Source organism: Cygnus olor, chromosome 6 (assembly GCF_009769625.2).
Source record: "Cygnus olor isolate bCygOlo1 chromosome 6, bCygOlo1.pri.v2, whole genome shotgun sequence".
Taxonomy (NCBI): domain Eukaryota; kingdom Metazoa; phylum Chordata; class Aves; order Anseriformes; family Anatidae; genus Cygnus; species Cygnus olor.
The window spans coordinates 38,759,763-38,772,468 of NC_049174.1; the positions used below are offsets into that span (position 1 = coordinate 38,759,763).

Sequence of the window (12,706 nt, forward strand, 5' to 3'; positions counted from 1 at the left end):
GTGAACAGATTCAAACCAGGCTGGATGGGGTTTTGGGCAACTTTTTGGGCAACCCTTCTTCTATTAGCAGGCCGTGGACTTCAGAGCGATTCCTCTAGAGATGAGATTGGAATCGGGGTTATGCTGAGAGCACCTGCACAACAGAAACGATAAGGATGCAGTAAGGAAAGCAGGGCTGTGTGCAGCAGGTCATTACCTCCCATATGCTATTCTCTGCCTCCAGCGTGTGGGAGGACTACAGTTCCCTCCTATCGGTTGCCATGCCCATGATTTCTTCTGCATTGTCAGTAATTGTTGCACTTCGTCTTTTCAGTAAGCACATAACGTATAGTCTTGTAGGAGACAGATGAGACATACAGGACATATTCTCAACATAGCAACTCATCAGTTACTGCTGATGTTTCATCTTGGCAGCACGGCGACCTTACTTCTACCTAGTTTAGTGTTGTTCTAAAATCTGGAACCGTGTTTATTCTAGTCCAAGTGATCTCTGCTGAAACGAGGGCAGCTGTTTGCTTGCAGCTCTGAGTGCTAGCAAAGGACATTTCCCTGATGGGAAGCAGGTTTAGAAGGTGGGCAGCTCAGGTGTGGTGCTAGATGGGACAGAGCACGTCCCTGGGGAACACGGAGGAGGGGGAAAACCAATTCTACACACAGAGAGAGAGAGAGATTCAGATTTCACAGTGCCCCGCTTCCTCAACAGGGGTTTAAGCATCACTCCACACAAATACATACATAAAAAAACCCAGCCCACAACTAAACTAAACAAAAAATAAAATAAAAAATCTAAAAAAAAAATAATCAAACTTCCATCTGTTTCCAGCAAATTGAGAAAGTGGAACATGCAAATCAACTGCCTCTCCTGTGTCCTTCTCAGGGAGAAAGAATTTAAAGTAAACCCCTCTGTTCTAGCACCAATCTCTGTCTCTAGAGATGAAGAAGCAGGTGCTTTCCTCTTAAATAGGCTCAGTCTCGGGGAGATCAGTGCTTTGAAGTAATGATGGACTAACGTTCAAAGAAAGAGACAAATTAGTACTGAACACCCCCAAATAAACCCAGAACGCAGAGATAAAGAAATGTTTCTGCAAGCTGCAAGCCTATGTGCAGATCTACAAAACAACAGGGGTTATGCAAATTTCGAGGGCTCACTTCAGATTAATAATTGCAGAAAATATGCCCGACATGCAATAAAATGTATTCTTCTCTACTAAAGGGCCTGTTTATTCCTGTTCCTTTTTCCTTATTTTAGTATATTTTTGTCCTACAGCCTCTTCGATATTTTCCTTTCTTCTTCTATTATTCTAAGCCTCATCTCTCTTGCAAGCCTCTCCGGTGCTTTATGAAGACCGGATGCAAACTGCTGCTACTGCCCTTCCTGATGGACAGACTCCCTTTTTATTACTTAATCTCAGATCCATCACAAACTGGATTTGATTGACAAGAGTCTGAATCTACCACGTTGAAGGGGATTTCAAATACAGCAAGATTCTGTTGCCTTCCTGTGGCACGAAAATGCAACTAGCAGTCAGCGACATCAAGCTTCAAAAAGTGCAAGATAAGCACCCCAGGGTGCTGGGACTCTGAAAAGGATGAACTACTCCTTGTTTTTACCTCTTTAATGTGTAGGAAGTCCTTGGCATCAAAAGAGATGGCAGTGCTTGGGACAGGAACATCTTCGTCCAGAGCACCGCAGTAACTCACATTAGTCTTAACAGCAAATGCTACTGGTTTGGACTACAAACAGAAACAGACATCACAAACAGCGGAAACTTTTCTGAATCAAGCATTCATTTGTTGTATCCAATTACCAGAAGTCTAGTAGAGGGTATTTGCCAAACACGTCAAAATTCAGGCCTCATAATTTCACACGAGCCAACGGAGTTCAGCTCACTAAAGAAGATCCCCTTTATACAAGAGCATTTACAGAATATTCCCCCCAAACCTTGCTGGCAGGTAATGTCACTTGGTTGACAAACTACTGCCAAAGATACCATCGTCACTATAAAACAGCAGTGTGAATTTTAACACCAGGCAAAGGATAAGCGCCACATAACTCAGCTATTATGAAAGTTTACAAGATTGCACCTTCGCCCTTTCAAGTTGTATAGCTGCTTGCTGTTCTCTTTCCTGGCGGATTGCTTCCCTATCTTCTTCCAAAGACACATCAGAGTCTGAGGGTCTGCTTGTGTACGAGTCTGCTGAGCCCTGAAAAGAAAAACACATCACTAAGAAAACAGACGTAAGAAATCGGAACACCTTCCCCAGCCAGGTACATGAAATACTTTTAAAATAATTGTTTCCTAATTCTGCTGCCTGGGTTTTACTTACTGTTTCTGCAGAATTTAGCAGAGAAGTAACACAGCTTTATCTTAGCCAAAGACAAACCCCCAAGAAAAGCCTCTCCCCACTTTCAGAGAATCCCTTCACTCCCTCACTGGGTCACATCCAGCTCAGCTGCAGGCACGGTACAAAAATCGTCGTAACACTTAAATCCTGAGACTCGAGACTGTCAGGGGCTAGGTCACATCGAACGCAATTCAGGTGTTACAAAGCTTGCTTGGAGCCACCCCTCCCTGCACACACAGCACCGCTGTGCCAGCACCTCCCTCCTGCTGCGTGCTGCACTCACACGAAGCTCTGCTCTCTGCTTCAGGAGCAAAAAAAGGCAAGATTACGTTATTAAAAGCTACTCGACGGGGCAACACAAAAGCTAAGCGATGATGTGAATAAACCCGGCACACACGAGCAGCAGCAGCGTGTAACCGCTCGCAGGGGGGAACAAGGCATGGCCACGGCTACACCTCTTCCCTGGACAGCCCTCGGCGTGCGTGGCAGCAGGGGAAGTTTGCAGAGCAAACTCTCTTCCTATTACAAAGCAACCCGACCCGCGTCCTACGCGTCTGGTCAGGCTTGCACGGAGCCAACTGAAAGACAGGGCTTTCCTCTTGCAAAACAGGTCCCTCTGAAATCCCAGTCCCCTCGCTCCAAAACCTCACACACACGCTCGACCCAGAAGCTTGCCAAGACGAGGGCTTGGACCCAGACTTCACAGAGCACCGCCGATGGAGGGGCGTGGGATGGCTTTTGTACGAAAGGTGAGCTTTCGCTATAGGAGCACACTCCTACAAATACCTCAAAATCCTAAAGCCCAGGTCTCACTCACAAGAGCCACTGTACAGCATCGCGTCCTTCGAACGTGCTTTTTTCTTCTTAAATCGCTTTATGTCCTGCAGCACAGGGACACATACCCTCTGTAACCTACCACAGAAGTCAATATCCCTCCTCTCCGTGTACACCAACACTTTTCCCCCTTATTGGAGAGAGTGCGAAGCGAGCCAGGCCCCACGGCCGGGCAGCAGGACACCCCGACTCGCCTCCCTGCTGAGCTACCAAAGGGGATCCCAATATACCAGGGGGAGGCTAAATCCGCCTGGTCAAATACTCCAGACCTAAAATTACAGCTGCCCTCCGTGCGGGGCCTGCATTGTTCAAAGCAATTAGAGCAAAAGGAACACCAGACCAGGAGTGGCGACGGGAGAGCATCGCTGCACGACACGCGAGCAGCCCACCATTTTCTGCCGAGTGAACGCTGCGAGGATGCACAGTGCTGCGTGGCTGCCGTCACCGCTTCTCTTACTTCAGACAAGGCTTCAGCAGCAGCAGAAAGAAGGAAAAGCGAGGGCGGTGTCCAAATAATAAATGAAAAGGCGCACCAGGAGCTCAGCGCACACAGGCGTGTCCGTGGCCAAGCCACCAGCGCTGCCGTCGCGAGCAGCAGGCGCTGCTCCTCTGCCACGTGTCCCTGCCCGAGTCCCTCCCCTGTTACCTCGCCATGTGCCGAAAGGAGCAGGGCCCAGGCAGGAGAGATGCCAGTGCCAGGAGCGCAGGCGGGCCGCAGGAGGTGCCTGCGAGCGGGGACACGGCGACCAGACGTGCACGGGCACACGCCTGCGGACCTGCTCGGTCCTCTGGCCGGGCCAAGTGCAGGGCCGCAGAGGCAGTCAGCGGAAATAACACCGCTGCATGATGCACAGCTTCCCACGCTGCTTTTCAGAGGTTTCTGACTGAGCGCTGACCTACTTCACGCTGTCAGAAGCAAGGAGCCTTACCCCAAGCGGCTGACGCCGCGAGGCTTCCCCGGGCTGCCCCCCAGCGCCGCTGGCTGCCGGCACGGCAGCTGACCCGGGGCGGCAGGACCGCTGCTCCTGCGGGTCACGCCGAGCGCCAAGGGGCTTGTCTGCAGGGCACGGCCCCGGGACTGCGCCTCCCGGGACGGGGAGCCGCAGGACGCTGCGGAAACAAGGCGCCGATTTGCAAACGGTGGCGAGGTGGACGAAAAAGCAGCCCGAGGCGAGCACCGAAGCACGAGCCCAGGAACGTGAGTGCCACGGGCGGTTCGAGCAGGGGACCAAGAGCACGGTTCTCTTCGCCACCAAGACCACGGCTCCTTCGCCCTTGCAAGTGCCCCCTGACTCTGCGGGCACCCCGTGCCCCTGCAGCCGGCACCCCCGAGCGCCGCGCTCTGCTCCAGCCCCACGGGGCTCCTGCCAGGAGCGACCTCGACTCGCAAAATGGGGCTCGGAATCGGCCTAAGGGGAACGGTCCAGCTTCTGGCTGCTTTTAAGACGCTGCATAGAAAAAAAGCAGCGCTTCTGATATTTAACTTTTGTTTTTTACATTTTTTGATTGAGGATTGCAATATCGCCAGATTCTCTTGTGCAAGAAGCCGACATGAAGACCCATGGCTGTAGAGCACCGAGAGCGGTGGAGCTCTGGGCCGACAGCTCGGACGTGCAGCCACAGGCACTCTGAAGGACACAGGCTGTGCTAGGTAGCGGTATTATCCAAGGCAATGCAAGGCTTGTTTCGTATCTCACAGCCGTTTTACTTTGGGCTGCTGTGAGTTCGTTCCTCTTGCGATTTATTATTTATTTTCTCCCTCATTCATTTCCCTCTCTCACCAATTAGCATAATTCAGCTTTGATACAAACACTGAGGCTTGAAGCAATCCCAAAAATGGGAGGGAAAACGCGTACTTCGGCCAAAGCAGGAAGAACAGCGGGTCTACTTATTCGGCAACTACAAAACACCGGCAGATGAGCGGTCCTCCTGCCCGCTGCCGGGTCTGCTGCAGGACACGGGCCGAGCTGGCTGCGGGGCTGGGAAGGGCAAACCCACGGTGGTTTCAGGCCCCGGGCTGCCTGGGAGGAAAACGCACCCTGCTCCTGGACAACAGCTGCCAGCCAGGTCCTCCCCCTGAAGGAAAGGGTGGAAGAAAATGCCCACTTTTAGCTGGTACGGTCTCAGAAGGTAAAAGAGAAGACTTCAGCGGGGCTGCAAATAATTTTTTCCAACTGCCAGAAATCTACCGACCCGGATTGCTCTCTAAGCAGCCATAACGTGCGACGCGCTGTCATATAGCTCGTGCAATTAAAGCGGCAATCCATTAGAGGCTCCACTAAGCCAGATGACAGGCAGTCTCTTTCGAAAAGATTTAGGGTGCTCCAGGAACCCTGATCAGAGAGAGAGCTTCTGCCTTCCCCATGAACACGAGGGCAGCGTTCGCCACCTGCAGGCACCAGGCACGTCTCTGCCCGGGAGCGCTCGTGGCAGTCCCCGTGCTCGAGGCCCTGTGCTCCCCGACCGGGAGGTCGGAACTGCTCAGGAACAAAAAGGGATTTCTCCTGAAGCCTGTCGGACTGCAGAGCACAGCTCTGCCCTGCCCTGGGACGGGGCTCTGCACACACTGATGCTGCCAGACGGCAGCGACTGGACACCTGCAGTCACCTGGGGACCGAAGACATTTTTTTTCTAAACACATTTATGGCTGCAAGCTTTTGGAAGCCACGCATTGTTAGCTCTTGATTCTATTCATGCAATAGATAAAACAAACCAAAAAATCTGCTCTCTGCTGTACTTCCTATCCGCAGAGTGCAGGCGAACGCGACGCACAGGGCAGCTTCTCCCACCTGCCAGGAACTCCTCGGCTGGGAACGTTACTCCTTTTTCATTCTAACAGGCTGAGCAGAAGCTGGGTAACCGAGAAAACAAAATATTCCAAGGCAAGAAATGGTACAAACCGAAACTGCGACCTTTTAAATAACGTCGGGTACTACCGCTGCCTGCAGTTGGTGCTCACCCGGTCCTGGCGCTCAGAGCAGGCGGCCGAATGTAATTACCGGCAGGTGATGTAATTAAGAGGCGAAAGCAAAGCCGTGGGTATCTGTTCCTTTGGCAGAACGCTGGGCACGGCAGCGAGCCTGGGGCCAGGCAATCTGCGGGCTGCAGGACTCTCCCGGCACAGCGCAGCACGGCCGAGGCCCCATCCTCAGCACCGGGGCGTGGGACGGGCACCGGGAAGCACCGACGGCTGCTGCACCCTGCAGACGCTTTGGTGCCCTGTGACAGGTCCCGGGGAGCCACCGCAACCCCAGGGACTGCACCTGGACTGGGGAGAGGGGTGGCTGATTGCACACGCCTTGGGCTTTTGGGCTTTTGCTCCCTCGGCACAAAAGCTCCTGTGCGACTTGGGACCCTGCAAGCCGTCACAGCAACAAAACCCAAGGGGCTATTCCCAGGAGCGAGGCTCTGCAGAGCTGACACGGGCAGGGCAGCCCTTAGCTTGATTTTACTCTCCTCCAGAATTATTTAATCTCTTACAGCTGCCGTAACGTTAAAAGCAGGGTCGAGCGGAGCTGTAGGCAGGGATTTCAGCAGCGCTTTGTCGCAGCTCCATGCCCTGCAGACAATGTGGATGTGCCGCGGAAGGTCCAGACAGGACGAGGTTCAGCTCCCAACCAAACCGTTTTCTCGCTGAACAACCACCACGCACGAGCCAGCTGCATAGCCATTCCGCGTTGGGTTGGGATTTCAGAATTAAATGCTCGGTAATTAGTTCCTTCTATATGTTTGGTAAATTTATTTAAGACAACTCATTAGGTGTCTCAGCAATTTGGAAATTACTAGGTAGTTAGAACATGTTGCTTCTTTGTGAATACTAATTATTAGAAAATAGGGCAACTGTTCTGCTATTTCTCTTCGTGATCTCTTTTCCTGAGTTTGAGATCTTGCAGCCACATCTCCTTTTTCGAGCAGCCCTCAGCTCAGCACAGATTGTGTTTTTACATCTGAAAACACTGGTAAAAAAATAAAAAAGAAGCACTAGTAATAAATACACTTACTGCCAAAGTGCTGGGCTCTTCAAATGAGCATTCACGGCACACCCGGCTGCCTCACGTGTACGACGGCACACGTTCACCTGCTGTTACGTGCGCAAGTCCGCAGCCGCACGACCCGCGGGGACCCCGGGGAAGCCCAGGCTGAGGCTGCCCCGGGTTGCTGGAAGGAGCCCCCGTGCTGCGGGCCTTCAGCTCCACGTCCCTGCCTGGCACGGAGCCCCGAGGAGAGGAGCTCCGCGTGCCCTGCGGCACCGCCAGCACCACCTTCTAGCGACGGGAGGCTGCCAGGATTGAAACATCTGCCTACAGCGTCCACAGAAGTGCAAAATGGCAGACGTGAACATCCCCGTATTCTTTTTCCGTTCCTCCAAAGTAACCCTTTTTATTATTTTTTGACCTAAAAGACTACAAATCCAAGCGCACTGAACGATGAGGATTAAAGCCAGAGAGATGGCGGAAGGCTCGGATTCCTCTTCTCTAAAACTGCACCCGCACCACCAAGTTCGAGCAGTATACCAACGTTTCAAACGCCTTTTTTCTTTTTGTTCGAGCCACGAAAGAGCTCGTGGCTGCCTGGGAAGGCTCTGATCTGCATTTGTTCCCACTGCCTGTGGTTAGAGGGACGCCTGAATGGAGAGCTGAACACCTCCGCTCGGGAGTTCGCTTTAATCTCTGCAGCTGGGCCCTCTTTTCCGTGAAAGCTATTCAGGAGGCCCACAGGAGGAAAAAAAGGTGTTTTTCCAGTGATAAAAGGCACCACGCGAAAGCTGCAACATTTAAAAAACGATGCCTTATTAGTTTTTAATTACTGTGGCTCTTGAAAGCATCGAGTGATCTTTGCAAGGCTCTGGGGAAGCTGCTCCTCGTGGGTTTTCCGACACCTGGTGAGAACACGGCAGCCAGTGAAAACGCACCTGTCGTCCTAGCCGAACTCCGCTGGAAGGGTGCCCTGTGCCTGTCCCCAGCACCACGCTGCCAAGTCACAAATGTTTCTCAGTCTCGGGAACAGAAGAGACAAATATTGCCCCCAAACACTGCCAGGTTTTTAAAGAAAACCCCTGCATCTAGCTCATTTCTACGGCAGGGACACTGAGCTTAGAGCACGTTCATAAAGCACCGTTTATAAAACCAGGAGCGATGTTGCTGTCATCGTCACGCTCAAGGGTGTATGACAGGCATAGGAGACTTCAGTTCCCCGTAGCAGGAATGTTCAACACCATCAAAAAATTAAAAATATGACAAATGCGAGACAAGAAGGGGAACTTTCCCCGAGACCCCACTGTCAGGAAGATCCCGCCTGCCTTCACCGCGTGCTTTCCCTGGTCCCGCCCGTTCAGTTGGAGAACACGCATCTTTTTAAGGAGTTCTGTGATTACAGCGTCCCAATTTCCTTCTGGCGTGGTGTCACCACTTCCCACACCGTCAGGCTTCAAACAACCAAAATAGCCCCGAATATTCCTTTCTGCTTTCCAAACAGGAGCGGTTTAGAACAGGCTGAGCTGCCTGGGGACGTCACCAGGCTGATTTAGCAAGAGCACGCGCTCACCGGCGCTGCTCGAGCCGATGCTGGCTCTGCCGCTTGCCCACGGGCTCGTAGGACACGAAGCAGGACCCAAACCGTCCCCGCAGCGCTGGGGGCACCCCAGCTTCCCAGAAGCTGTCTTTTCGCCTCCACAAGCCTCCAAACTCGGAGGCCTAGAAACAGCTTTAAGCACCAATAAATTAGGCTTACGACCAGAGCACGTTACTTTTTGTTTCCTTTTCTGTTTTCTGCTCTTTCTTTTCCCAGGACCCTTCTCCCAGCTGCTATGATCTTGTTTTTCCTGCAGCAAGGACCGCGTTCTGCAATCACCCGACTGCAGGATTCACAGCTATTACACGCCGCTGGAAATACCTTCGTACAAAGCCCTAATTTTCTAAGTACTACGCACTCCGTAAATAGCAACTCCTTTCCCAAAAAGCTTGCGGTCTGAAAACTGAACACGCTGAGAGCAAAGTAGAAGTGAAAGGGCATCCTGCTCTCACCTACCGAGGTAATGTTCCAGCGGCACTTTACGGGACTTAATTGCTGTAATCAACCCAGGGCTCCACGGCCTTGCCAGGACCTCGGGGTTATCACAGCCTGCCCCTCGCCGCCCACTGCCTGCCCGGCACTTCACAGGACAGGGCTGGGAATTCAGCACGCCCCACCGCAGCACCTCGGGGCCGTGCCTGCCCCTCCGAGCGGCCAGGAGCGCACAGGTAGCCCAGGCACACTTTGCAACCACTGCTGCATGGAACGTGGGGAAAAAGCCACAGAGATTTGCTGAGGGTTACTCTATCTGTTCTGGTTTGAATATTACTTCTTTTGTTCGAAACGCACACAGGTTTTGAGAGGTATCTGTGTATCCCAGAAGACCTGCAGGAAGGACCAGTGCGACACGGGACGACCAGCCAGGGCTTGACGTGGGCAGATTAGAAGTAGGAACAACCAAACCTCACAGACGTAGAGGAGTCCCGGGATGCTGCTGGCTAAATAGGTCTCGGTAGGTCTCTCCATGTATTCACTGCTGGGATAATCTAGGAATCTACCAAGTTACCTTAGGTAGAAATGCAAATCCAGGAAGAGGAACAGCAAAAGCCTGACGTCTATACCCAAACACCGCAATATTTTTTCTGCACACAGCATGGGCTGAATGTCTGTTCCCAGAGCCTTACGACTGCCACGAGTGTACGACAAACGGTTTAAGCCGCACCTAGCACACCAGCACGTGACAGTCATTGGGAGACCTAAACAAAGAGAGGCTGGAAACTCAAAGACAAACCCCACTCTTTTTAATACGCATCTCTAGCATTACCTCAAAATGGGTTCTCAATTAAATGGCTTGGAAGAAACAACGGTTTAGTATTTCTTATTACTTGCCTCCAGCAGGCATGCCAGCAACAAGAACAAAGCTTCTCTACGAGTCACTATCATTCCTGCAACCTCCAGGATCTGGCAAAAGCAAGGCGAGAGACAGACCCGGAGGCCCCGCTCTGTGCCAAAAGCCCCTTCTCTATCAAAGTTCTCGCCTGCGATCGGTAACACGATTCTACAGGAACAGCGAACAGGACAACTTTAAGCACCTGGATATTGTTCTGTGCTGAAAGAGGGGGAAAAATGCCTTGTCAGGAGGGAAATCTGTCAAAAACTTGATGAGATTTAAACCCCTTATTTTGGCCTAAAGCTTTCGCCGTTATTTTGGGATATTCTGCAAAAGGTACATCTGTTCAAAAAATGCCACTGCTGTCCAAGGTTCTGCTAACGCCCTACAAATCTGAGTACTGAAATGTGCCCAAAAAGGCAGGGAATGAGTATGATGCTAGAGAGAAGTCAAAGCCTGGTCAAAGGTCTAAAAAGGTTCGCTCGCAAGGAATTCACAAGGCTGCGCTGGCTGTTCGGTGTCTTCTACATCAGACGGGTGATCGTCTTTACCTCCGAGGGCAGGAGAGATTGGGGATGAACATACAGACATAGCCTCTATTAACGTTAACGCACATGTTAACGTCTACTCCATCTGGAGCCTTACACTGCAGAATGCTGCTGGTCACATCTGCACCCAGCCTTTGGCGGCACCCCAGAGCTCTTCCTACACTGCCGGGGCTCCGCGGCGGGCAGGGTGACGGCGGCCAGCCCTCCGGCCTTGCTTCTGATACCCTAGAGCTGGGTTAAGGAGGATCGAGGGTAAACGTTTAGGTACGCTTGCAATGGGGTCTTGAGGGGGAAAAAATTACAACAAGTTTTCAAAGGCTTTTTCTCTTTGCTGCTCAGTGAATGCACTTGACCGAGAGCCATCGCTGGAGGCTGTGCGAGACCGGCCAGGGCCAGCGCTGCTCCCACCACAGGCACTCGGCCCGGCGCTGGTGCTGGTGCCACGCGGTGCTGGAGACCTCACCGAGAGACCTCCGTGCTCCGCCGCTCCCTGCGAGCCCAGGTGCCCCGCGCTGCTGCCATCAAGGGGAGGCTCCTGCAGCAGGGTCTGTACCCAGCTCCACCGGCAGCGCACAGCAACAAGCGCAGAATGCCAGACTCCCCTCGGAGGAACGTTCCCCCTAACCCCTGCCCAGAAACGGGGCCGGGATTCGGGGCTGCTCAGCCCCTACACGCCGTGTGCCTTCCCAGGGCCGCGGGCAGGGGCCTGCAGAAGCAGCAGGCTGCCAGCGCAGACACAGCCAGGACGCGAGCTGCTCCTTGCTGACGTTTGTTTCTGCCCCGCTCGAGCCGCAGCCCCGTGGCCCTGCCCCAGTCCCTTCAGCACCGCCGTCCTGCAGCCCTCGCGGCGCTCTCCAAGCTGGAAAGGAGCCGCGCGAGGCACGCTGCTGACACAGAGAGAAATTACCGAATTAGCAAGAGGTGCCAGATAAAGGAGAAAACCCTGCCGAGCCTTAGGGAAGAGCAGCTCCCCTTCCTCCTGAAGCAGCGCCCAGCGGGGTGCTGCTCGGGCAGCTCGGCCAAATCCCTCCGGCCGGAGCAGAGGGAAGAGAGCGGCCGCTGAAGCGAGAGAGACGGAAGGAGCAGGCTCTGCCTCGTCCTCCTGGCAGCCTCAGCGCCGCTCGCGGCCGGGCGCCCGGGGCCAGGCTCTGTGTCAGCAGCACCGCGGCAAGCCGGGGCTACGGCAGAGCGGGACTCGCTCTAGGAGAGAAGAGGAAAATAAAAAGGAAGAAAAAATAAAAGAGCGTCCTGTAGGATCCCCCGAGACTGCAGCACGGATCCAGGCAGGCAGGCAGCCGCTCAGGAAACCACTGCTGATCTTCTTCCTGAAGAGGTTTGATGGGGAAGGACGGTTAGCCTCCTTCCAGCTGCTGGGAACCAGCATTTTCCAAAACGACGCAGCAACTGCAGTTGGGTTGGGAGGATGCAACTGAAGGCAGGAATTATTTAATAGCAGAAGAAATCAGGACTTTGGGGCCGCGCTTCCCTGAAATGCACGAGTCGAGCTCCGCCGAAAGCTTGGCTCTCTTTTTTATCCCTTAGCCCAGCTCTGGCCCCAGATTCCAGAGTTAATGGGCATATGTAATTCCTGTTGAGGCCAGGAAGGTTTGGAAACGTTGGGGTTCAGCAAATCAGCCTGAGAAGCAGGCTGTAAGGACCCCACAGATCGGCTTTCAGCAGAACAACTCTGCAGTGTTTTCCTTTATTTACTTTGCTGCTGTTGCTATTCCGAGGATACAGCCTGAGCTTTCTCTTTCTGTAGGAGATCAGAGCAGCCAAAGGAAGGGGAGCCTAGCTTTATTAATAGCTTCGTAAAATACCGAGTTCTGATGCCAAATAGATCTCACCAGTCGTTTATAAACGAAATTTTTGTCTGTGAAGGAAGACGCAAAATACCTGGGCCAATTCCCCTCCCTCTGAATGTATGCTCCCACCTCGCAGCTATCACTTGCACGCAGAGACAGCGAGTACCAGATCTCGCAACCGGAGAGCTTCCTCCTGCAGACAACAGAACGTGGGGGAGTATGTTTCTGCGTGTCGCACCATGCGTCTCGGAAACGGATTTTAGTGCTGAGCA

General features: G+C 52.9%; 1 protein-coding gene across 1 annotated transcript in view; it reads right to left on the reverse strand.

Moving 5' to 3' along the window:
* CACNB4 (calcium voltage-gated channel auxiliary subunit beta 4) overlaps positions 1-12,706 on the reverse strand; it is an 82,338-nt gene that overhangs the window by 31,043 nt on the left and 38,589 nt on the right. The window contains 2 exon segments of the mRNA XM_040561178.1: positions 1,612-1,734; positions 2,086-2,205. Coding sequence (XP_040417112.1) covers positions 1,612-1,734; positions 2,086-2,205 — 243 coding nt within the window.